Genomic DNA, 27,888 nt, shown 5'->3' on the forward strand with positions numbered 1-27,888 from the left:
CAAACCACTCACAACCCCACTTAGGAGGGCAAATGCTTGGTCAGCTTATGCTCCCAAATCACAGGAAAATAAAAGATGTCTGAAGACTTAACTTGGGAATGAGCTAACAAGTACTTTTTTACTATAGGGGAATTTTTTTAAAACAAAAACCACCCCAAAAAATTACAACTCTTTAAAAACTGATATGGCTCTTTTAAAACATTTGAAATGGTAAACACCCATACACAAAACTCACAGATTCAACTATATAATATGAGTCAATTAACATAAAAGAAAAATAAGTCTGTTTTCCTTTTGATTTTATACATTTAATTATTTTATTTTACACTTTTAAAATTCATTTTGGACCTAGCATGTCCTGGCATTTTATACACTGACCAAACTGCTCTGCTAGAGACAGTCAAGTTCAATAGCAGTTTCCTTTCACATTTATCCATTTTTGTTTAAGAAATATAAGGAGTCTGTTTCACTTTTTATTTTATATGACAATAATTTTTATTATGAATTTATTTAAATCACTTTGGACCCAGCATGTCCTTAGGTTTTACCCACTCATCAAACTGCTCTGCTGTGAGATAGCCAAGTTCAATAGCAGTTGCCTTTAAGGTCGATCCATTTTTGTGTGCGGTCTTAGCAATCTTGGCTGCTTTGTCATACCCTAAAGAAAAAATTAAAGGCGATGTAGGAGTTAATAGTGAAACTTGGTTTTCTAAAGCAAAAGGTAATCGTTATTATTTACTTAATGCTACTGGTCTCTTAAGTAAACATTTTTTAATCTTAAAAATATTTAGCAGTGGATTATCTTGATAGTTGTCATTTCTTACATGGACTAAAACCTTTACTTTTCTGAAGTAATACATACTTCCCTTTCTACAAGATTTGTCCCTAAATTAAAATTGCCCACTAACCCAGATATTTTCATAAGGCGGAAAATATATCCACATAGATGCATCTCTCTCTCGATATATATGTATACACATACACAAACACGCACGCGCACGCACGCACACACACACACACACACACACACACACACACATATATAATGGCACCAAGAGATAAAAGTATACATCTGACTAGTATAAATGTGCTGTTTCAATAGCATGCTTAACCAGAAAAATTATCTTTCTAACAAAGCATTAACAAGCTCAGTGCTGCAGCACTACAGAAAATACAGGACTGCACAACCAGGAACTATATGGTAAAGGGCTCTAAGAGGGAAAAGAGAGGAGAGTCCTCTCACAATGAGGGAAGGGCTGGCAGGGCTCTGAGAGATGAGCCTTCAGGGCTGCTTCCAACATCTCTCTCTGGTTCAGCACTCCATGCCCTGGCCTCCTTCCAGACATTACAAGGGTACAAGTTTTAGTATAAATATATACTTGTGCAAGAGATCACAGGTCTACTGTTTACTTCAAAGTTACTTGCTTTTACAGTTAATAAAGATAGGGGCAGGGCAATTCTGCAAGTTATCTCGGTTTAATGTTAACAACAACAAAAAAAGAAGGCAAAAACCAGAAAGAAGGGAAAAAACAAAAATGAAACCAGTGAAAGAGAAAAAAAAAAAAACAGAAAAAACCAACCCAGGATTAGAGGACTATGATCAGAGAGAAGAAGCCTGCTGAAGCAATATGATTATTGACCAAGCAACACGTTATGTGTCATGTGCAATTATCAACCACCTACAAGATGTTATGTGTAGTATGCAATTAATCTACCTATAAACATATTATGGACATAGTTAATAAAATTAATTTGTGAATGCTAAGCATGTTGAAAAGGGCATTTACTGGTCAGACTAACTTTGAGAGAAAGAATTCTCATGTCAAACCTTTGGGGTTAATATTAGACATTCTGTACTTTTATGTTAATAATGACATTAAAGTCTATGCATTATGCTAACCCTTTCAGTTCTCTTCTTCAAGCCCCACAAAACATGATTACCAATCAGCCTGTTATATATAAGCACAAACAGAACCCATGATGTGGAGTTGTAAGGCTCATGCTTTGTCAACCAGTAAGGTGTGGTTTGCCTACTTATCCTTGTATGGCCTTTACCTCACATTAAATTGTCTAAGAAAGACATCAATCATTCTGCTTTAGGAGTACCTCCAAATGTTTCTGTAACAAATTCTGAAGTATATATGTGATGAAACATTTCTCACATACGCCTTTGGGTTCCTCTGTATATCTCTCCAGTTGAATGCTGATGTACAATTATTCCAAAAGAACCCAGTATTACTGTCAATCTTAATACTATTCCAAAGAGCAGATAGCATATTGGGCTCAGAGCTACCTGAAGCAGTTATATGAGCTCTAACTTTATAAGACTTGAAATTACAGCTTGACATGAAGCCAAGAATATAAAATCAGCCTTGAAAGTTCAGGATTATTGAAGTAAGACTGTTTTAAAACAGTAATCATATCCCACCAAATGACTGCATCATAACTTGTTCTAATGTAGAAAATCAAAGAATATGTTAATAACCTCAGCTCAGCAGTAAGGAGAAGGTGGGAAAAGGCTTTTAACACATTATAACAATGCAATGAATGCCTCAAAATCCATGACAAAACAGTGTATTTAATGGGGATCACTAGTCAATCTATAATCCAAGCTAACATTTTTGAATCTACATAATGAAATATTTATAAATCTGGAAAAGGCTTGCAACACAAAAGCCATGGTTTTAGACAAAATATTTGTATTTCCCCCCTTTCCCTATAAGCTATGCATACATAACCCTTTTTCTTTTAATTTAATCCATTTCTGAGTTGAATAAAACAACAAAAACAAAGTATAGTATAGCATCTAGAGAAGGTAGAAAAACGAATTCATTCAGTGTTGTTAATCAGCCAGTGCCACCTAGTGACATTAAAAACTGAGAGGACACTTAATATCTGAATTTAGCGTCCCACAGTATCTGAATTCCATTAAGATTAAAATAAGTTTAAAGTTCTACTTCTGAACATAGCACATTTCAAGTAAAATGAAGCATAATCAATCAAGATTTTGGAAGCAATATGATACCATAAAGGTTATATATATATAGCGTCTTTCAACACAATGTGAAATGTCTTAAGAGATTGTCCAAAAGACATCTGTCGTTCACAAACACTGATCCAGTAGTCTCTTAAAAAATTTTCAGCCTTTAACTGTATTCAAAATGACACTATTATTCTTTAAACACATACCTATATGAGGATTAAGAGCTGTCACCAACATTAGAGACTCATTCATTAGCTTGTTGATCCTTTCTGTGTTGGCCTGGATTCCCACCACACAGTTTTCTGTGAAGGAAACTGATGCATCCCCCAACAGTCTGGCTGAGTGCAACACATTTTTAATCTAAGAGAGAGAGACAAACTTATTAAGCCTAACTTTTTTCTTTGTTCAATAACACATTATTTGCGATTCATAAATGAGTATGTAATACAATTAACATATAGCACTCTTACAACCTGTAAGGCACCATACCCAAGAAAACAAATATGAAAGAAATTATAAACATCTGAGGGCACCGAAGTGCCCTTTTAAGAGGTATAAAGGCATGAATACAAATAAATAAAACACAAGATAGTCTGTGGTGTTATAAAATACAAGTATGGAATGTTAAAGAGCATAGAGGGAGAAATAAATTCCAGTTGTAGGAGTTGATAAAGTTTTATTTGATGGAGAACACTTAAATAGCCAGAGACGGAAAAAGAATCTTCTATGCAGAAGGAAGAGAAACAAAGATGCAGAGGTTAGAAATTCAGCATGAGGAGATTGGTTCAAGATGGCAGAGTAGAAGGACGTGCTCTCAGTCCCTCTTGCAAGAACACCAGAATCACAACTAACTGCTGAACAGTCATCGACAGGAAGACACTGGAGCTCACCAAGAAAGATACTCCACATCCAAAGACAAAGGAGAAGCCACAATGAGACGGTAGGAGGGGTGCAATCACAATAAAATCAAATCCCGTAACTGCTGGTGTGTGACTCACAAACTAGAGAACACTTATACCACAGAAGTCCACCCACTGGAGTGAAGGTTCTGAGCCCCGCATCAGGCTTCCCAACCTGGGGGTCTGGCAACAGGAGGAGGAATTTCTAGAGAATCAGACTTTGAAGGCTAGCGGGATTTGATTGTAGGACTTTGACAGGACTGGGGTAAACAGAGACTCCACTCTTGGAGGGCACACACAAAGTAGTGTGCTCATTGGGACTCAGGGGAAGGAGCAGTGACCCCATAAGAGACTGAACCAGACCTACCTGCTAGTGTTGGAGGGTCCCCTGCAGAGGCGGGGGATGGCTGTGTGTCACTGTGAGGACAAGGACACTGGCGGCAGAAAGTCTGGGAAGTACTCCTTGGAGTGAGCCCTCCCAGAGTCTAACATTAGCCCCACCCACCAAAGAGCCTGGGTAGGCTCAAGTGTTGGGTCACCTCAGGCCAAACAACCAACAAGGAGGGAACCCAGCCCCACCCATCAGCAGGCAAGTGGAATAAAGTTTTACTGAGCTCTGCGCACCAAAGCAACAGCCAGCTCTATCCACCGCCAGTCCCTCCTATCAGGAAACTTGCACAAGCCTCTTAGACAGCCTCATCCACCAGAAGGCAGACAGCAGAAGCAAGAAGAACTACAATCCTGCAGCCTGTGGAACAAATACCACATTCACAGAAAGATACACAAGATGAAAAGGCATAGGGCTATGTACCAGATGAAGGAACAAGATAAAACCCCAGAAAAACAACTAAATGAAGTGGAGAGAGGCAACCTTCCAGAAAAAGAATTCAGAATAATGATAGTGAAGATGATCCAGGACCTTGGAAAAAGAATGGAGGCAAAGATCGAGAAGATGCAAGAAATGTTTAACAAGGATCTAGAAAAGTTAAAGAACAACAATCAATATTGTGAAAATGAGTATACCACCCAAAGCAATCTACAGGTTCAATGCAATCCCTATCAAATTACCAATGGCATTTTTTACAGAACTAGAATAAAAAATCTTAAAATTTGTATGGAGACACAAAAGACCCCCGAAAAGCCAAAGCAGTCTTGAGGGAATAAAAAGGAGCTGGAGGAATCAGACTCCCTGACTTCAAACTATACTACAAAGCTACAGTAATCAAGACAATATGGTACTGGCACAAAAATAGAAATATAGATCAATGGAACAGGATAGAAAGCCCAGAGATAAACCCACGCACCTATGGTCAACTAATCTATGACAAAGGAGGCAAGGATATACAATGGAGAAAAGACAGTCTCTTCAATAAGTGGTGCTGGGAAAACTGGACAGCTACATATAAAAGAATGAAATTAGAACACTCCGTAACACCATACACAAAAATAAACTCAAAATGGATTAGAGACCTAAATGTAAGACCGGACACTATAAAACTCTTAGAGGAAAACATAGGAAGAACACTCTTTGACATAAATCACAGCAAGATCTTTTTTGATCCACCTCCTAGAGTAATGGAAATAAAAACAAAAGTAAGCAAATGGGACCTAATGAAACTTAAAAGCTTTTGCAAAGCAAAGGAAACTACAAACAAGACAAAGAGACAACCCTCAGAATGGGAAAAAAATATCTGCAAATGAATCAACAAAGGATTAATCTCCAAAATATATAAACAGCTCATGCAGCTCAATATTAAAAAAAACAACCCAATCAAAAAACGGGCAGAAGACCTAAACAGACATTTCTCCAGAGTACATACAGATGGCCAAGAAGCACATTAAAAGCTGCTCAACATCACTAATTATTACAGAAATGCAAGTCAAACTACAATGAGGTATCACCTCACACCAGTTAGAAGGGGCATCATCAGAAAATCTACAAACAACAAATGCTGGAAAGGGTGTGGAGAAAAGGGAATCCTCTTGCACTGTTGGTGGGAATGTTAATTGATACAGCCACTATGGAGAACAGTATGGAGGGTCCTTAAAAATCTAAAAATAGAATTACCATGTGACCCAGCAATCCTACCACTGGGCATATATCCTGAGAAAACCATAATTCAAAAAGACACATGCACCCCAATGTTCATTGCTGCGCTATTTACAATAGCCAGGTCATGGAAGCAACCTAAATGCCCATCGACAGACAAATGGATAAAGAAGAGGTGGTACATATATACAATGCAATATCACTCATCCATAAAAAGGAACGAAATTGGGTTATTTGTAGAGACGTGGATGAATCTAGAGACTGTCTTACAGAGTGAAGTCAGTCAGAAAGAGAAAAACAAATATCATATTTTAACGCATATATGTGGAATCTAGAAAAATGGTACAGATGAACCTGTTTGCAGGGCAGAAATAGAGACACAGATGTAGAGACCACACGTATGGACACCAAGGGTGGAAAGCAGCAGTGGGTTGTGGTAGTGGTGTGATGAATTGGGAGATTGGGATTGACATGTATACACTGATGTGTATAAAATGGATGACTAATAAGAAGCTGCTGTAGAAAAAAATAAAATTCAAAAAGAAAAAAGTTTAGCGTGAGCTTGAGGCAATCAGTGAAATCAGGGCTTCTCAGTTCTTAATGATCACATTTTTTATGCTTAACAAAACAAATATTCCATAATCCCTTGAAAATAACCTTTCACACAGTATTTTAAAACAGTATAAAGTCAATTAGTTTGTTTTAGCAGTTTTTTTTCTTTCTGCTAACATTTCCAATATATATTAAGATATATATCCACATCCTAATCTCTGTGGTCTAAAATCCCAGGGTCTGAAAACCAGACTCCCAACAATGGCCTCTAGTAGAAGACACAGAACTTCAAGGTTTAATTTGATATTAATGACTTTATTATATGGCAAATGTTGATTATCTTGACTTATTTTCTATTAAAAACAAAACAGACCTTTGTTTAAAAAAATTTGGCAAGACACTTATTGTTATGCACATATATTTGCCAGGCAGCTGGTGTTAACTGTTTGGAATTTGACCTGAAAGCAAATGCTTATCGGTCTGGGGCTTCCCTGGTGGCGTAGTGGTTAAGAATCTGCCTGCCAACGCAGGGGACACGAGTTCAAGCCCTGGTCCGGGAAGATCCCACATGCTGTGGAGCAACTAAGCCCATGCACCACAACTACTGAGCCTGCAAGCCACAACTACTAAGCCCATGTGCCACAATTACTGAAGCCCGTGCACCTAGAGCCTGCACCCTGCAATGAAGAGCAGCCCCTGCTCACCACAACTAGAGAAAAAGCCCATGCACAGCAACAAAGACCCAATGCAGCCAAAAATAAATTAATTAATTAAAAAAAAATTTTATCAGTCTGAGTTGTGCTTTGGTCTGTCTTCTTTCTATTTTCCACCAGAATGTACATTCCATAAGGGCAAAAAAAAAAATCTGTCTTGTTCATTGTTCTATCACTAGCAATGAGTACAGTGCCTGACACAGACTAGTACTCAATAAATAGTTGATGAATACACTGAATGAATACACTTAATATTTGTTATTTGCATATTCTTATTAAATTAAAATCAGACTTTACACCAGACACAAACTGGAAATAAGCCTCTAATATATACTTAGATATAACACTTCACACAAATAAAGGACTGTAAATGATAATAGCTCCATTATCTGAAGTTGGGGAAACTGGATAAAAGATGATGCCATTTTGTTCTGTCTTCAGAAAGATGAAGGAAAAAGAATAGATTGAGTGGACACAATGTTTTCAAGGTATGTGGAAGAGTAAAACCAATGGAAGAAAGCCTTGAGAAAGGGAAGAGAACTGGAGAGAAAGTGCTGAAGAAACCAAGGACAAAGAGTGTTTCAAAGAGCAACAAGTCAAGGTCAGATGTTAGTTGAGAGCCATGGCATGTCTGCTGGACTCAAGAGGTCACAAGTGCTACAAGAACAATTCAAACATAAGTGCAGGGGTGGAAGCCAGACTGCAGTGCAAATGAGAGTGAGAGTGGGTATTTCTTTAAAAAGGCTGAATTCAGAGAGAGGAAGAAAGCAGCAGCATGAGAAGGAGACAGGCTGGAAGGAGAGTTTCTTTTTTTTTTTTAACTGAGGAGACTGGAACTTATTTCTAACAATTGGCATCCCCAGTGGTGAGGGAAAAGAAAGAAACCTATACCCTACTTCCAGAATTTTTCTTCCTATTATAAAAGCAAACCACCAATTACTTAAGCTAAAAGTCACCTAATTAAATATACAGGATTAGTCTTCTAACATTAACATATGTTTAACTTCCAACTGCTAGGTATATTATCCAAGTACCTAAAGAACTGTAGGAAACCTTAATGAAAGACAGAAACCAAGACAACTAGCTTTTGGTTAAAGACATTAAAAATCAAATTTAAAGCTTACCATCAATGGCTTGAAAACATTCAACTCAAAATGTCCACTGCTGCCTCCAATGGTAATGGCGACATGATTGCCCATGACCTGGGCTGCAACCATGGTCAGTGCCTCACACTGGGTGGGGTTCACCTTGCCTTCAAGAAAACCGCCAAAGAGAGAAATCACATCAAACACACTTGTGGCTTCAAATATGAGTTTAAGATTAGGTTTTATATCAAATAACCAAGAGAAGAAGGAAAACTAACTTCATTAAATAAAGACATATAATAAAGCAATGTCCCAACCATCAGTGCTGTTTAATGAAACAAACCATGTAGCCAGAAACTCTGAATCATGCAATGGCTAATAAGTAGAGTACCTACAACTACACAGTAAATATAGCTCTTTTCACCTTCATGGCTTACATGCACTCTAGAAATATTTATGGAGCCAGGCACTGAATATACAACAGTGAGGAAGAAGGATGCAGCCCCTGCCCTCACAGAACTCGGAGGCGAGGGAGAGAGAACTGACAATTATAATAGATAAGGGGTCAATACAGAGAAGTGCAGACTGCTATGGGAATACTTATAAAAGAAGCACCTCACCAACATCTGAGAGGCTTCCCAGAGGAAACTGATGTTAAGCTGGAATTTTCCTATTTGTGTTTCCAGAACCCTACCACCCTGTAACACTCCTCTGACAAGCTCAAGTTTGAACCGAACATCCCTGATTCCTCTGACAAGTACAAAGCAACACAGTGGGAAGATTAGTTCTTTATCTGTGACTCTGCATTTCTCTTTTTTAGGTAATCACCTTGAATTTGCAATCAACTGAACTCATGTCATTTTTCAACATGACATACTTTAAAATCAGATCTTTTCTCATTCTACACATGCCTAGATCTAAAAGAATCTGTAGTCAGGTCTTTCTTTTTCACTCCTGTCAGTTTTAGTCCAACTACAGAGTCCTTTATGAATCTAGACTCTGTCATCTGATGTACTGCTATTTCAACTTTATCTGCTAATATGATCAACACATATTCTCTACCTTCACCCTCAGTCACCAGTAAAGTGGTGAAAGGGCACAGCCCTTCAGCTTGCTGCCAAGATATCCCTCCAGTCTGAAGTCAACTCATTAGGCACTCCTTAAATGTCACTGTTCACCCAGCTACATTCATCTAACAGTACTGCCCACACTTCTCCACTGGATTCCATGAATATCAAGTGAGTCCACCAAATGACTTACTGGAATCCAGACATCAAGAAAAGAAGGAAATCCAACTTCATTAAATAAAGTAAGACATATAATAAAGCAAGGCCCCAACCATATTTGTGGAGCCTCCCTTACCTAACTGGCCAAAACCTAAAGCAAAAAATGAAATAAGAGGCATTTGATATAATTCATCTTTATTCATCCCATGCAGATCACTTTAACAGCCTGTTTTAGAATTCTATTTGCTTTGGATTGTGAAAGATAAAACTATTACATATTTTCTAAGGTGGAAATCAAAATACATGCTGCTAACTAAAATTCTTTTCTCCTATATTGTTGGGTGATGTCCCCAGAAGTCCTGATCAAAAGCAGCCCACAAAGACATTGTGAAACAAGGGCACCACACATGTCCCTATCCACTTTGAGATCACGTTAAAACAAAAGCAGATATGCTTTGTAGATGAGAATGCCTGGGTTCTAGTCAAGTTCCAGTTCTGACATTTACCAGCTATGTGATTACCTGGCATGATACTGCTTCCTGGTTCATTTTCAGGCAAAATCAGTTCTCCCAGACCTGAGCGAGGACCAGAACCCAGAAAACGAATATCATTTGCAATCTTCATCAGACTGCAAGCGGCCGTGTTCATGGCTCCACTGAGTTCAACCAAAGCATCATGAGCAGCCAAAGCTTCAAATTTATTTGGAGCTGTGACGAAAGGCAAGCCTGAAGAAAAAATAATAACCTATATGAGTTAACAGGTAAAATTCAACATTTTTCTAATATCAGCAAGTTAAACAGAAAGTGCCAGTATATGAAAAGCAAAAAAAGAACAGAATAAAAATCTTACTTCAGAAAAAAATGCTTAAGACTCAAGCTTTGTCTACATTTCTTCAAGAAGTCCTAAAGGGGTAGAAAATCTGATGATGTTAGCACACTTAAAAGATAAAAAGAACAAGTACAATAAATGTTGAAAGAAATATAAAATATTAAAAGAAAAAACATTATCCTACTGCAAACACCTGTGTTGATGCCTGACTACGCTTGAGTAAAGAGGAAAAGTAGGTAAAATTCACTCTGCTTTATTCCACACTCCTTTCCTAGTACAATTTTGCCCCTATTTTAGGTGCTCTATTCTCTTCTCTAGCCAGGACCCACAAGGTCCTCTGAGAGATTAGGGAGCCAGAATGAGTTAGACATTCTCAATCTCTCCCATGTTCAAATTTTTAAAAATCTACATATTCTAAACCCCATAATACAGTTCTTCTTGATTAAAATTTGATTTAAAAAAATCTCTGCTAGTAAGCAATAATAAGCATTGTATAATTATCTGTATCCTAACTCTCTGGTAATATCTGCATCTTAATAAGAGTTTTCTGGAGATAATAGCTCTAATAACAGTTATCATTATCAAGAGCACAGTACTCTACTAAAGGAAAGAAAATTCAAAAAGGTCATTAATTCAAAGAAATGTCACAGCATGCCATAGGAAAAAAAGAAATTAAGCCTGTCAATCTCTAACATATTTGTCATTCAAATGAATTTCTCAACCATCAGTTGATTCCTCCTGCTTTGAAAATGAGTATTCAAAACAGCTTTAAATGGAAAATAATTGAATACTACCAGATAGTAAGCAAATTAGCACTGACAGATTTTAATGCTGTATGAACTTACAGATGGAAAACTTTAAAAAAGCAAAAGGTTAACATTACAACTTCTGAAATAGACACAAAGTACATGTTTGATGGGAAAATATTATTTCTAACTTTAAATTTGTAAGAATTCAAAGCAGAAACACCCAGAAAAATACAGACTAGTATAATGGAAATGAGTAATAAACCGTGTTATCACCTACCTGTGAGTGCAGCCACTTTTGCGGCAACCTTTTCTGCAAAGCCAATTCTAGTATTTAAACCAGTACCGACAGCAGTGCCCCCAGCTGCGAGCTCATAGATTCTTGGCATGGCACCTTTTATTCTTGTTGTTGCATATTTCACTTGTTGAACATAACCACTAAATTCCTGAAAAGCAAAAGAAATTAAGGTGAGAATATATAATTTTCTAATGGCATACAAGTTACTCTAACTACATTAAATTCAAGTTTTTAAAAAACACGTTTCAGGTACAAAATTAGAAGCTACTCAAGTGGTAACTGTATTATTTGATTCATACAATAAACAAAGTATAGGAGAGAAAGAGAATTTATAAACCTATCAGGTAGACAATGCCACTGATAACATGTGGCCTATTTATAAACTAGTCTTTCCATAGAAAGCAAAGAAAAACAACACAGGACATTAAAAAAAAAACTTTACTAGATTAAATTATTGGTTTATTTGTAAATTATTTACTTTTTGGTGTATCTCAAACAACTCTGAGAAAGAAAAAAACTGAATCCCCTCAAGAAAAATGCAAACATAGAAATATCCTCCGTACAATTTCAGTTAAAAAACCTGATATGGAATTTGAGGATGTTTTACAGGGACTCAAGAAGCTACGTGACTCACTGAACAGCACAAGAAGGTAACAGGTTAGAGTTAAGACTATAGCTTCAAGATGCATTTTAATTCTGCTATTAATGCCACACTGGTTCCCACAGTATAACATCCTTTAAGTAAAGTAAACACAGAATTCATCATGTTTAGAACATAGCAAGGGCCCTATCAAGAATTATGTAAGGACAGAAGGCATAAGCTAGAACTCAACTGAGCAAGCTGGGATATAGGGTTACACTAAATCTTTTTTTCCTGCCTAAAAACACTGAAAAATCATGAATAATTTTGATTAGTACTAGGATTTCACACTGCTCTAAAGAAAATGTTTTAGAAGATACAACTCCTTTCAGGTAGACCTGATCCATCTGATCTAACACCACTTACATATACACCAGCTGGATTCACTTCAGGAATATATTTTTATTGAGGAAAAAAACTGCACTCAAAAACCTCAAAAGACAATTACAATAAAAGCAAGTATAAATGCTTCTGATAAGATAAAATCAAAGAGAAAAAAAAACTTTCTGTCATAATACGAAGAATGATGATTTTACATAGGAGGCTGAGTAAATGGCCCAACCAGACTTTAGCATATAATGGTTTTCCTACATGTAACACACACAAAAAGGAGTATCCAGAGGGATACTCAAAAGTTTCAAAAACATATACTGTATCTCCTTAGAAATTATGCATGGTACTAAGAGCCAATGATGTAAAGAGAAATAAGATACAGCCTAAGGAACAACTTAATTTAGCAAGCTCAGTTTAGTCATATCATCTGTATGTCAATTAATCACTTCCAGTTTTCCTCATTCCTTCCGTGATAAAGTTAAGGTATATTGATCAAGTTTTTTTTCAGTGTTTGCTGTCATCTGAACAAAACTACAAATGAAATCTTTCCAAATAACCAGCAGCCAAACTCTCTCCCTCACCTGAATTTCTACAAAAATACTGTTATTGGATACCTATCTTTTGATACTTGATATAGAATTTGCATATGTCCTACCTCCCAAACTGGAGTGAACTTAACTGAGACAAAAACTGTTCCTTGTATTTCCTTTGCAATGTATACTATTAGGCATTCTTTAAAGTATCAATAAAGAAACATAAAAATACTTTCTGGTATTTTGGAAAAGAGAGAAATACCTCTTTTACATGTGGCCAAAACAACTGTAAAGAGTAAGATATGCCCCATTTAATCATTTTAAAATTAATTTTTAAAGAACTTACTAATTTTGAGTAAGAGAGACAATGGAAGAAATTATGATAATGATACTGATGAAGACGATGATGACAGCTAACACCAACATGTGCTTATAATGTGTCAGGGACGGTTCTAAGCACTCTACATGAATCAGCTTATTTGAACATCATAACTATCCTATGAAAGAGATATTTTCCTCATTCTACAGCTCAGAAAACTGATGCACAGAAAGGCTAAATAATTTTCCTAAGGTCCAATAGTTTGCACATAGCAAAGTAAGATTTGAACTCAAGTAGACTGATGTGGAGTCTGGCTCATAGCCTGTATGCTCTGCTCTTCTGAGTGGATACCAATAAAAACTACTGACTGGTTAATGCAGAATCATCTGTCACTGAACTGAATTGTTATAAATTTGGTCTTTTAAACCAGTGTGATTTAGAGGGTAATATGCTGGCCATTTGTACCAAGCTCGCAATTGAACCAAATCTAATTGCATGCAATATACCTGCCCAAGAGTAAGTGGAACAGCATCCTGTGTATGAGTACGCCCAATTTTGATGATCTGGGCAAATTCTTTGGATTTTGCATCAAGGGCATCATGTAGCTTCTGTAGTCCTGGTAGCAGTACTTCATGAACTTCTACTGCAGCAGCAATATGCATTGCTGTGGGAAAAGTATCATTTGAGCTCTGTTGGAAAATTTTCAAAAGAAATGTAAAATGTTAAATCAGAGGCAAAAATAAACCAAACTTGAATGCCTCAATTAAAAATCTCACTAAATGACTACTCAAAACTTGGCTATTTAGTACTCAATTACATTTACCTGTGGCAAATCACTTAGGATCAAATAAGAAGCAACCTGATTTCCTTTGTGGAAGGTATTTAGGACTGTATTACATATACCACCTACAATGAATGTATTATACGTTACTCTATCTGCTTGCTAAGAAATGACAGCAAGACATAGAGAAGTACAACTAGCAAATGTATGTAAGGATAGCAATAATCAAATATCTTACAGTTAAATAGCACATACAGTCTTTCACAAACACTTCTTCCTTTACTAAACTTGAGGAAAATTCTGTGAGGTAGGTCACCACTTTAAAAATAGAAAAGCTAAACTGTCAAAGAAATTATGTGACTTGCCAAAATTTTTATGGTTGGCAGAACTGGGACCTGACCAGGTAGTCTAAACTCCATGCTCTTTCCTCAACTGTAAACCCATACTTTTAAATTACGATGCTATTTAAAAAAATATATTCATTACTCATTTGTTAAACTTTGTATTATGGACATTATCAAACTACTTACAAAAGTAGGATGAATGGTATAATGAACACTCATGTATCTACCACCTGAATTCAAACAATTAGCATACAGCCAATCTTGTTTCATCTATAACTCCACCTCACTCCTCCATCTGACCATACACACTAGATTATTCTGAAGTAGATTTCAGACTTCAGTGTATGTAAAAGATAAACTCGGGCTTCCCTGGTGGCGCAGTGGTTGAGAGTCTGCCTGCCGATGCAGGGGACGTGGGTTCGTGCCCTGGTCTGGGAAGATCCCACGTGCCGCGGAGCGGCTGGGCCCGTGAGCCATGGCCGCTGAGCCTGCGCGTCCGGAGCCTGTGCTCCGCAACGGGAGAGGCCACAACAGTGAGAGGCCCGCGTACCGCCCACAAAAAAAAAAAAAAAAAAGATAAACTCACATTTAAAGGCGAGACTTGGGTTTGCAAAATCCTTCATACAATGGACTTATGTGAAAAAACTTCCTCACTACTTAAAAATACATTAAATTATACTCAGAACCCAGATCTTGATTTTTAAATATCACTTCCCAATAAGTTATAAGATCCTCCAAGAGCTCTTTGGAAAAATAAGTGCTTATGAGGGCTAGGGCAGGAAAAATACAAGATGAGAAGCCTGGAGCATCTTATAGTGCAAAAAATTAATCAGTGCCTTAAAAAAGAAAAAGGATGGTGGCATGTCCAAAGGACACAGGAGCCAACAAGCTGTGGCTCTGTGGCAACAATACGAGTAGCAATATAAGTATCAAAAATATTAGATTATAACCTTAAGAAAAAAATATTAATGAATTCATACTGATATACATAAATGATTAAATAAATAAATGTCAGGGGAGAGAGAAGACAGTATTCCTTACAGAAAAATTTCAATTAATAAATGTAGAAAGAATGAGGGAAACAGAAAATCACTACTGAAACACTAATGTAGTTGTTATTGGCAAGATCCACTGATGAATGTTAAAATGAATAGGCAAAAGTTTAAGGAGAAAGAGGCTATTTGAATAGCCTCAAAGTTCTCTATTAATTCTGTGGTAATCTTAACACATGTCCAAAAATGTCTTGATACTCTTCCGTTTAGGAAGTGGAGCTTAAGTGTAGTAGCTGGAGTATAGGCTGGACACAGTGGCTTACTTCTACCAAATAGAGAATAGAAGATGGAGAAACCAGGGAGACACCATCTTAACCAAGTGATTCAAGTTAACATCACCAGTACCAAGTCATGTTGCTATCATGTACCCCTGATACGATGCAAGAAGAGCCCTTCATTTCTATAAGTCTTTCCAAAAATCCACAGTCTCAGTCTAATCATGAGAAAACAACAGACAAACCCATATTGAGGGACATTCTATAAAATACCTGGCCACTGCTTTCAAGAGTCACAAAGACAAAAGACAAGCTTTCATAGATTAGAGGAGACTAAGGGGATCTGATGACTAAATACAATGTGGAGCATGGACTGGATCCTGGTTAAGAGAAAAAGGAGATCAATAGAAAACTAGGGAAATCCTAATAAAGCCTGTTTAATTAAGAGTATTGTACCAATGTTAATTTCTTAGTGTGACAAATGTACTAGGGTTATGTAAAATATTTAATATTACGGGTAGCTGGCTGAAGGGTATACAGGAACTCTGAAGTATCTTTGCAATTCTTATAAATAATTTTATATTTCAAAAGAAAGAGTTTTTAAAATATAAATCAAACAGCGAAAATATACATATATACTAAATTCAGGTGTCCTAAAAGTGATTTTTTTCCCTAAAGGTGCTTTTTATGAAAATTTAAGACACAGACTCAAGATTCCTAAAAGAAATAAGGAGAAGAAGTCCTTTCCATTAAAGAATATAAGCAGAATAAACACTCCCTGTCAAAAGTCAATGCCTGGGGCTTCCCTGGTGGAACAGTGGTTAAGAATCCTCCTGCCAATGCAGGGGACACAGGTTCGAGCCCTGGTCTGGGAAGATCCCACATGCCGCGGAGCAACTAAGCCCGTGCACCACAACTACTGAGCCTGTGCTCTAGAACCCGTGAGCCACAACTACTGAAGCCTTTGCGCCCTAGAGCCGTGCTCTGCAACAAGAGAAGCCACCGCAATGAGAAGCCCATGCATAGTAATGAAGACCCAATGCAGCCAAAAATAAATAAATTTAAAAAGAAAAAAAACCTCATAAAAAAAAAGTTAATGCCCATTTTACAAGGAAAATCTCAGGATTCTTTTCAAGTTATAACAAAGAAAAGATCGTATACCGACCTGGCTTTTATTAACATGATCATTGGGATGCACGGGTTTCTTGCTGCCAAGTTGACCTCCTAGCATTTCAATTGCTCTATTGCTAATGACTTCATTTACATTCATATTTGTCTGGGTTCCTGATCCAGTCTGCCATACCACGAGAGGAAAATGATCATTTAATTTACCTTCAGCTACCTGCAGAGCAAAATGTTACAAAATGAATTTTAAAAAATAAGAAATATTCATTTAGCTATTTAAATCAAATATGATTAAGTTGGTACTATTTATAGTACTATTTTAAAGGTATTCACTTTTTTCATATGCTAGTGATGGTGCCAAATAGTTCATGGTTGTCCAGCAAATTGAAGCTCCTGCAGTCTAACCACTGCTACTTTAAAAGGTGAAAGATTGGGGCATCCCTGGTGGCACAGTGGTTGGGAGTCTGCCTGCTAATGCATGGGACACGGGTTCGAGCCCTGGTCTGGGAGGATCCCACGTGCCGCGGAGCAACTGGGCCTGTGAGCCACAACTACTGAGCCTGCGCATCTGGAGCCTATGCTCCGCAACAAGAGAGGTCGCGATAGCGAGTGGCCCCCGCTTGCCACAACTGGAGAAAGCCCTCGCACAGAAACAAAGACCCAACACAGCAAAAATAAATAAATAAAATTAATAAACTCCTACCCCCAACATTTAAAAAAAAAAAAAGATGAAAGATTATCTATTGTGAATGGTATAACAATTTCACTGATTCCAAATGAAAACTGAATCAAAGATATCTTTCTCCTTTTTCTCAACTGCCCTCTAATAATATACAGACAGACCCACCCACCCATTAAGGCTGGCAAATGTGTTAAGTCTAGATAAATTTACTGTTGGTACTCAGCAGGAATATCCAACAGATGTTACAGCCAGAGTCAGCATGATAATGAACGAGTGACTTAACACTGTGAGCTCACTAATAGCTACTGCATCCCACACATGTCCTATGAGTAGCAACCTCCAAGCATAGACATAAATATGGTCTAGATTTGTCCTTATTTTTGTCATATTTTTGTCCTTTTAGTAAATTTGTTAATTTTTGGATTATAAGCTTTCTAAGAGAGTGGGTGCTTAACTTCACCTTCTGGAATGATTTTAGCTTAAAAAAAATCAGCATGCACTTTAGAAATCTATTACCTTAAACAACTGATTCATTTTAAAGTAAAACTTTTTTCCTAGTTGTATAAAAATAACAGGTGATCAGTGTAAAAAATTCTGAGAACTAAGAAAAGTATAATAGTCATCACAGTTCTACCCTCAGAAATAAAGATGATTAGCATTTTGGCATCACCTTCTAGTCTCTACTTTCAGCAATGGGAGTATATATGTAGATGTAGAAAAACATATTTTTCTGTTCATTTTTTCTAAATAAAATTAGGATCATAAAATACATGCATTTTGCAATCTTTCCTCCCCACTTCTTATATGGTAGGGTTTGTTCTATGACATTCTTTAAAAAACTAAATTTCCATGGCTTCACAATATAACTTACATAAGCAGCTGTTATAATAAATAGTACTGCAATGAACAACATTATATTCAGGGCTTTTAAACTGTTATCTCTGACTGCTTATCTTTAATTGCGTAAGCAATTAATTATGTTATTAGTGACATAGTGAAATTACATTCTCCACACATAGTATCAAATAACCAACTAGCTTTCAAAGGAATCATCTATACATAAAACAAGAAATCAAATATATAAGTTCAAAGGGTATCTCTTCCAAGTTTTCTTTAAACTATATAAATTAAAAGGAAAAGTAAAGAAAATTAAAAATAAAAGGTATAAAATCACCCAGAAAATTTGCCACAGTATTTTAAGCACCATATTAATACCCTCACCAAATAATAATGCTGCCATCCTATGCTGAAACTCATTAACTAAAGAATTCACAGTGCCCCTTTCCTCGTGTCAGCACTTATCATTATCCAGCAGTTAATATGGGTCTGATGCCATTAAGTAAACACACTTATTACCTCTTACCTCATCTGCTGCCTTCATTATTGCATTAGCAATCTTTGGATCAAGACCATAATCCTGGTTTACTTCAGCAGCTGCTCGCTTCAAGATGCCAAATGCTTTAATAACTGGGATCTAGAGTTAATCAGAAAAATATCTCAAATTTGCAATTTTAGTTAAGCATGAAAGTTTAAGATTACCATCTTATGCAGGTACAAAAATTTAAGATTACTATCTTATGCAGGTACAAAAAAAATGCAGGTACAAAAAAAGGCATGAAAGTTTAAGATTACTATCTTATGCAGGTACATAAAACAATAACTTAAGTAACATTATGACCCTAAAATGTTTAGGATCTAGAGAAAGATTAAAAATAGATATATAAAAACCAAGAATCATCATTTATCTATTTGTTTAGGGAACCAAACAAAAGCAAATACAATGACTTTTCATAGATATATATGTATGCCTCACACACACATATACACACATTCACACATATATACCATTCGTCCTATTTATTATAAGACATTATAATGTATATGTTTTTATTTCATATATTTAAAAACAAATGATAACCATTTCACCAGCCTACACCATTATTTCCCCTCACTGGATCCCGTGCTACATTATAAATTTTCCTTCTCTTTAGAAAAAACTAAAAGTAGCAAATAAAATAAAGGTAGCAAAATGGTGCTGGGAAAACTGGCCACATGCAAAAGAATGAAACTGGACCACTATCTTATACCATACATAAAAATGAACTCAAAATGGATTAAAGACTTGAACATTAAGATCTGAAACCATAAAACTCCTAGAAGAAAATATAGGCAGTAAGCTCCTTGACATCAGTCTTGGCAATGATTTTCTGGAGGAGTCCAAAAGAAAAAGCAACAAAAGCAAAAATAAACAAATGGGACTACATCAAACTAGAAAGCCTCTTCACAGCAAAGCAAACGTCAAAAAAATGAAAATGCAGCAGCTGGAGGGTGCAGGACCTGAGTGCTGGAAGCCAGGGCCCCCTCATTGACAGTGGCCCTGTGTGGAGGCCAGAGGCTGCCAATGCCTCCAAGGAACAGGGTGCTGAGGGGCCTAGGGTCCAAGCACCTAGCTCCCCAAGGGCCACAGAAGCTCCTTGCTGTCCTGGAGCACTGAGCACGGAAGCATCAGGCCAAACGGGGCTTCAGGAGCCTACCTTCACCACCGCTGAGGGAGCCTGCACCAGGGGCATGCTGGGAAGGGAGCGAGCAGCCCAGCCAGGCCTGGCCTGTGCGAGGCTCTCACTACTGAGGCCCAGGGTGCTCTGACCTAGCTGGCATCTGACTCTGCAGTTTTGGATTTTGTGGGTCAATTTTACATACATATAGCATATGGGCAAGACCTCATACACTCATATCTGTAAGTGTAAAATGGGCTTGCCTTGGAGATGGGGGTGTGTACACATGAAGTCAGTGGCTCTTCTGTGAGCTGAAGAGTCTTAAAGCGGAGCTGTCATCTGCAGCTGCTGTCACAGTATGCTGGCAGGACAAGCGACTTGAGCGATTCGCTGCCCGATTTGAGGCTCAGTCCCTCCTTCCCTGCCCTTCAGGGCTCGCGACAGGTGACACACCCAGGCCTTGACTGTGTTTCTCCTGTTAGCAGGACTTGGGCAGCTCTGGCTCTCCTAGCTTCCCTGGAAGCTCCTTTGCTTCTCTTGACTTAGAAAAGGGGTTGCCAGGCAGAGTGTTGATTGGGCGCTCAAAGCCAGCGATGAAACTGCTTCCCTGCCTAGGACAAGGGACCTGGAGAATGTTCTGTGTGGGATGATGTGCTGTTAGGGAGCCCCTCAGGCACCACTTCCTCTGCCCTCTGGTAGTGACAAACATGCCAATGACGTTTCGCAGTAGCCTTATCATTCACAGGTGCCTCTCTAGCCTGCACAAATGATTGACAAGAGATCACCCAAAGGATTTTTTCTAAAGGTTTTTGGGTTTTGTTTTGTTTCCTTTGTTTTTGTTTTGCACGTGACAGTGTTTGTATTGAGGATCTTCTGAGGAAGAAGGGGTGTTTTAGGGGTGGTGCCAGGGTTCCTGGCCTCTAGTGCCCCACTCCCCTCAGCACCCCACCTGGTACCTTTGCCATGTTGGGGCTGAGGTTTCCTGCTTGATGAAATCAGATTGTTTAGAGTAAGAAAAAGGAAAGGGCTTCTGATGGCTTTGCCACAAGCTTACCTGTGGTTTCAATCTTGGGAGGCCACTGCCGATGCCATCACCACTATCTCCATGCAGCGGTTACTGGGCCCTGGGCCCAACTGTCCCCTTGGCTTTATGAGTCTGTTTCTGCTTCCTATACCCATACCCGCAGTGTACAATCTTTTGAGATTTGCTCTGATCTTGTTGCCCAAATAATAAGAGCTATGTCCTCCTTGACATCTTACTTCTTCTTATGTGGGAGCCCCCAGGTCTTGTCTGACAGCTTATGGATAAGAATGAGACTCAGCCATTGACTAAGCCTCAGAAATCCACAAAAATGGCTGCAGACAGTTATGTCTGTTCCTTCTCTACCCCCTCTCCCACCCCTTATACATGATACCCTATACTCTGAAAGTCCTGCTAACTGCAAACTTGCCAGAGTATTAGCCAATCTTTGTACAGAACAATGTTCTGGAACAGCAGAATGAGTCTTGGGTCAGGAAGCAGGGCTACACTGGGCTTGGGGTACTGTAACTCCATCTCCATCTGGGGCTCAGCTTCAGTGTACCTGAGGGAGCCACAGACCAAGATGAATCAGATGCTTGAGTTTTTGCTTCTTCCTGTATTTCCTTGAAGTCGATTCATTATCTTACAAATAGCCTACTCTTTCAGCCCTTAACTTAAATCCTTCAGATAATTAAGTTCATGAAGAGTACTCCTGAATTATGTTCGGACTTAGACCAGAGATGGCAAATGAATGGCACATGACTTCCCCTCTTCCCCCATGGTAGGTACCACTAATCTGCTTCAGAGTATTTCCTGCTAAATCCCTGGTATATATTCTCATTTCTCAAGATTCTCCCAGCAGCCAGTATAAGTGTTGAGACCTATCTGCCATCCCTGGCTGAGGGGATACTACTCTACTCTGCTGAGGAACATAAGAGCTGCCAATCCCATACAGGGTTTGCTGGGCTAACGAAGCACAGGGAAGAGGCATAAGTTTCTGCCTGCCCCCAGCAGAAAGGCTTGCAGTAGCCCACATGATTGCCTGCCCCACTTCAGTTACCTCTTAAAGTCCTAATGTTGGCAGGGAGGGGACTGTTGGAGTCCAGTGTGGTGTGGGAAATCACAGCCGCACAGGACAGCAATGCTCAGAATCCAAGTCTAGCTGCTATGGAGCTACAGTGAGCAAGGTGGTCCCAGCTGTGCAAGGTACAACCTCTGCTCTCACCTCCAGCCATCTGTCTCTAGGCATCCAGGCCAGGCTATGGATGGGGATCCCCTTCTTCTTCCTCTCCATTGACCAAATCTTATCAACCACTACAGGTGCTCTGCTTTCCAAATTCAGCCCAGGCTCCTGGGTGCTGCCCACATCAGCCAGGGTCCTGGGCCAGATGAAGAGGTGGCCTATCCATGAGTGAAGGCCAGTTCCTTCCTCACTGGGGCAGGTCTTATGCCCCAGTTTTAGGACCAAGAGTTGTGTATTGGGTTCTTAGATTGCTAGCTTTTCCTGCAGGAGACCACAGCAGGTGAGGATCTGCTGACAGTAATTTGCGTTCAGGGTCTTGTCCAGCTGAGAGCTTTGTGTACACCAGATTCTACGAGGTGTCAGCAGTACTTTTTAAAATTTGTTTTCTGTGAGGTTTTTGGACCATGGGCTGAGCTCAGGCACTTTCTGTAAGAGAATGTTATGCCTGTAAAGATGGTTATTTCCCCTCCTCTACCCCCATCATGGTGGCCCTGTGGAAGGCTGACCAGAAGGCCAGTGGAGCTGCCCTAGTGTCTATGGGGGAGGGCGAGGCCTGCTGAGTTGGTGCTCTAGCCCTATTACCTTGCACAGCACAGAGGAGGTAACCCCAGGAGGGGTGCTGCCTTCTGTCCCTGTAACTGCTTCCCTTATGGCCCAAACTGGCCGCCCAGATTTGTTTGAAGGTGTGCTGAAAACTTTTTGGTATACAGAACAGCCAGGGACTTGATTTTGATGTATTTTAAAACCACATCAAATAAAGAGTCTGCTGCCTTTAAAAAAAAAAAAAAGAAAGAAAATGCAACCTACTGAACGAAAATATTGCAAATCATATATCTGATAAGGGGTTAACATTCAAAATATATAAAGAACTCATACTACCCAGTAGCAAAAAACAAACTGATTAAAAAATGGGCAGATGATGAAAACAGACATTTTTCCAAAGAAGATATACAGATGGCTGACAGATACATGAAATGATGCTCAACATCACTAATCACCAGAAAAATGCAAATCAAAACCACAATGAGATACCACCTCACAGCTGTTAGAATGGCTATTATCAAAAAGACAACAGGGGCTTCCCTGGTGGCGCAGTGGTTGGGAGTCCACCTGCCAATGCAGGGGACACGGGTTCGAGCCCTGGTCTGGGAGGATCCCACACGCTGTGGAGCAACTAGGCCCGTGAGCCACAACTACTGAGCCTGTGCTCCGCAACAAGAGAGGCTGCGATAGTGAGAGGCCGGCGCACCGTAATGAAGAGTGGCCCCCGCTTGCCACAACTAGAGAAAGCCCTTTCACAGAAACGAAGACCCAACACAGCAAATATAAATAAATAAATTAATAAACTCCTACTCCCAAAATTAAAAAAAAAAAAGACAACAAATAAGTGTTTGCGAGGATGTGGAGAAAAGGCAAATATTGTACGCTGTTGGGAGGAATGTAAATTGGTGCAGCCACTTTGGAAAACAGTATGGAGGTTCCTCAAAAAACTGAAGTACGTCTGCTGTCTGATCCAGCAATTCCAGGTATTTACTGGGTATTTACTTGAAAATGAAAACACTAATTCGAAAAGATATATGCATCCCCATGTTCATAGCAGCATTATTTACAATAGCCATGATATGGAAATAACCTGTATCCATCAATGAATGAATGGATAAAGAAGATGTGGTAAAAAATACAATGTAATGTTACTTGGCCATAAAAAAGAATGAAATCTTGTCATTTGTGACAACATGGATGGACCTTGAGGGCATTACGCCAAGTGAAATAAGTCAGACAGGTAAACACAAATACCACATGATCCCACTTATATGTAGAATTTAAAAAGCAAAACAAACAACAATCAGAAAACCAAGCGCATAGACAGAACACACTGGTGGTTGCCAGGGGCAGGGGGTGGACAACATGTATAAAGGAGGTCAATAGGTACAAACTTCCAGTTATAAAATAAATAAATCATGGGGATGCAATGTATTGCATGGTAACTATAGTTAACAATACTGTATTGCATATTTGAAAGTTGCAAAGAGATTTTAAAAGTCCTCATCACAAGAAAAAAAATTTTCTTGTAACTACGTATAGTGATGGATGTTACTAGGCATGTAACTAGTAACTAGTAACTAGACTTACTGTGGTGATCATTCTGCAATGTATACAAATATCGAATCATTATGCTGTACACCTGAAACTAATGTTATATGTAAATTATACCTCAACTAGATAAACAAATAATAAAAAGAAATAATATATTTAACTGCTAATTAGTATGAAATACCCAGTTACTGAATGGGTATCATTTCATCCCAAAGCCAAAAAACATGATATTTTATTTAGTCAGTGAAGCCTTGACACTCAATAAATCACTGGACATTTCTCTCAGAATAATTTTTTTTTAAAAACCCAGAGTTCTACAGACTTAAAGGTGATAGCTTCTGATATATATAACCACATATCAAACCCTTTTAGTTTTCAGATCTTTTCACTTTCTACTCCAAAGCACCTCATAAAATTTAAAAGGATAAATTGAGTAAATCTGATGAGGTTTCAATGAAATACAAGATAAATGAGTCTTGGGTCAGGAAGCAGGGCTACACTGGGCTTGGGGTACTGTAACTTTCCGCAAGATAAATAAATTATGTGTTCTTGTCAAAGTAAATAATATAGACTGTGATTTAGATACCATACCAGGTTTGAATGAGAAAGAAGGAAGAAAGGAAGGGTGAAGAAGAGAGTGATAAATTTGTAAAAGAGAAGCTATAGTCCTTAGAGGAAAATAAAAGTGGAAAAACAACAAAAAGTAATGAGTAAGACACACTGAACCTGGGTCACACAGAGGATAAACTGAAGGGCAAACAAAAGGAAAGAAAAACAGAACATTTTTACTTCGAATTTTAAGAAATCAAAATTAAAACATTACAAGTGTTTTACCCAAATGAAATGGAGATATATGGCACAAAAGATTAGAAGCTTTAAAACTTTACATATGAAAAAAAATGGGAATTTAATTTTCTACAGGAACACTGCAGTGGGTTAAACTACTGCCAAAGTCACAACCAAGCCACAGTCACAACCAAATGCCAATCAACTCAGGCTACTAGAATGGAGTGACTGATCCCACAGTGCTTGTGGACTCATGAAAATGAACAAAGGTCACAGCAGAAAGTTTCACTGGACACTATTAAAACAAAATAGTAAATGTATTATTGGAGATGAAAGAAGGGTCTCATTATTCTTCATTTACTCACATAGCAGTTCATAATCTTTTTTGGTTTTATTTTCCTATGGACCTGAGGTACAAAGGGTTGGGTTTAATCATACTACTTAGTTTAAGGCACACAGTCTGCTTTACATTTAACATAGTTCAGGAAATTAATCCAGATGAAGCCAAATGTGAAAAATCGATAACCCACGTATCCATGTTTCACAGACACCTGTCCAAATCCAAACAACTTCTCTATCTCCGGGACAGCAGCAGTGGCAGCAATCATGCACTCCCAGAACCACACACCTTGCTGGTTGAAGCAGGAAATTCAAAACATGAGCCATGCTTACTCCAGTCAATACTGGTTAAGACTAATCTCTTTAATCCCAGGAGTTGAACTATATGAGAATACTTTAGGATCTGCTACCCTCTGTCTCCCAACCATGTAGTCTGAGCCTATGTTTACCTCACCATTAAACTGGCTGTGGGTGGCAAAAACAGAGAGATTCTTCTAAGAAGATTCAGCTGCCTCTTGGGAAATTGTATGAACCTGTCAAGATTCAGTCTTGAAGCCTTAGTAATTAGCTAAACTACGGAAGTTAAATTTATTGTAAGATAAAAAGTATATTTAGAAGATAAATGTTAAACAGTATCTCACCAGATGAAGCCTGGTTCCTTCTAGGCTTACTAGCCTATCCTGTATTCCTACACTGACTATTTTTCATACCCTAGTTAGGCTCCAGTAGGATATGTAATATATTCCATCAATTCTTTTCACACTTTAACATCCCTGAAATCAAGATGCATCCTACAATCAATGACATGTCACAACTTTAATTGGCAGACTTTTTCTTTCTTAGTAGTACATATCAGTTCTAATTGAGGATCAGTTATAATCTAAGGATTTAATGAAATATGGTAGAAAGTTTTCTAATCATTAAATCATTCATGTTAACAGTGAACAAATACTTATATATTACCTATTATATGCCAGACATCATGACAAATAGTATTTTTATGAATTTGTGTATACTTTTCTACAAACTGAAGCCAAGATAGATAAAGTATAATATTAAAGAAAAATTGGTTTTCTTTTAAATCATTTAAATAATCAGTTAAAAAATTAAGTATCAAAATTAAAAATGCTTACAAACTGCAAAATTCTAGTAAAAATATGAAAAATCCAAACAAGAATGAAAGACAAATCACTTAGTTCTATCAAAAATCCAAAATACTCAAAGTCATACATAGCTCAAGATATTAGTATACTAAACTTCAAAAAGTTCTGACACTTTACTGAGAGAGAAACATCTTATTATTCACAAAGCCAGTTCTCTAATAACTCTACATTTTAACTCTGTAAAATACTTATTTATAAGGTAAGGTGACTCACTGAATAATGCCTAGTTCATCCAAAATAAGCCAACATTTCCAAAAAAGCCACTTACTGGCATGCGTTCTGTCACCCCTCCAATCTTAAAGTTCATTGTTGATCTCACAGTCTGGGCGCCATAATACTTATCATTTGGGACCTTGAGTTCACCAAAGGTATCATATTCTATCCGAAAAGAACTTTGGCTTGCCTAAAGATAAAGACAAGACACTGTTATAGCTTGAAAAGAAACCAAGTATCAAGAACAATAACATTATATAAACGATACATCATGTACAGGTAAAGAAACCTTAATAAGTACCAAAAAGACAAAAAAATTCCATTTTGATTCTCATTCTACTACCCCCACTTCCAGCTTTTTTCTTGAGAAATTTTTGTCACACAAATTTATTAATACATGTGTTAAAGACAGATTGTAGAATTCATACACTATGCAAATGATAAATAAAAATAATAATCTTTTCCAATTCAGGAGTATGCCTATTATTGGTCAAGCTTTGATGTACTTAGGTTAATGCGTATTTTACTGGGAACTTTGGAAAATGACGTTAAGAATGATACTTTAAAATTTGAAAGTATTATATATATATATATTATAATTATATATTTAAACAAAGCTCAACTATGGTCTACAAATATTATGCATGAGAGATAGCTTAGTGCCATACAAAACAGTCCAGGCTTTGCAGTGAGACAGCCCACCATCTGGTAGCTGTGTCACCTTCAGCAAGTCAGCTTTTCTCATCTATAAGTTACAGTAAATGTACAGACAAGGGGACATGGGCTAGATCAGTTCTTAACCTTTTCAGGGTGTTGGAACCTTTTAAGAATATGAGGAAAACTATGGATCTTCTCTCTAGAAGAATGAACATAAATACATATATGTAAAATCTTACATATGATTTTAAGGAGTTTATATCTTGAAACCAATCCACTCCCCAGGATAGGAACCCATGACCCCAAATCCCTTTTATGGAGAACCTAGGACTCTACTAAATACATCAACTTACACTAATTTAAAAAAAATATACAAATCTAGAGTTTACATATGATACTTTACATTAAAGAGATTAAGAGTATCAGAGATACTCAGAACTTTAATTAATGTTCATCTTGCATTAATTATA

The 27,888-nt window shown here is 37.8% G+C and overlaps 1 protein-coding gene across 1 annotated transcript in view; it reads right to left on the bottom strand.

Moving 5' to 3' along the window:
- Positions 1-286: 286 nt before the first annotated feature.
- FH (fumarate hydratase) overlaps positions 287-27,888 on the bottom strand; it is a 38,658-nt gene continuing 11,056 nt past the window's right edge. The window contains exons 2-10 of the mRNA XM_065876951.1: positions 26,817-26,951; positions 18,768-18,878; positions 16,763-16,939; positions 13,712-13,894; positions 11,363-11,528; positions 10,030-10,233; positions 8,322-8,449; positions 3,190-3,343; positions 287-658 (exon numbers count right to left, since the gene is read on the bottom strand). Coding sequence (XP_065733023.1) covers positions 516-658; positions 3,190-3,343; positions 8,322-8,449; positions 10,030-10,233; positions 11,363-11,528; positions 13,712-13,894; positions 16,763-16,939; positions 18,768-18,878; positions 26,817-26,951 — 1,401 coding nt within the window. The 3' untranslated portion in view covers positions 287-515. The remainder of the gene's footprint in view (positions 659-3,189; positions 3,344-8,321; positions 8,450-10,029; positions 10,234-11,362; positions 11,529-13,711; positions 13,895-16,762; positions 16,940-18,767; positions 18,879-26,816; positions 26,952-27,888) is intronic.

This window comes from Phocoena phocoena, chromosome 1 (assembly GCF_963924675.1).
Source record: "Phocoena phocoena chromosome 1, mPhoPho1.1, whole genome shotgun sequence".
Lineage (NCBI taxonomy): Eukaryota > Metazoa > Chordata > Mammalia > Artiodactyla > Phocoenidae > Phocoena > Phocoena phocoena.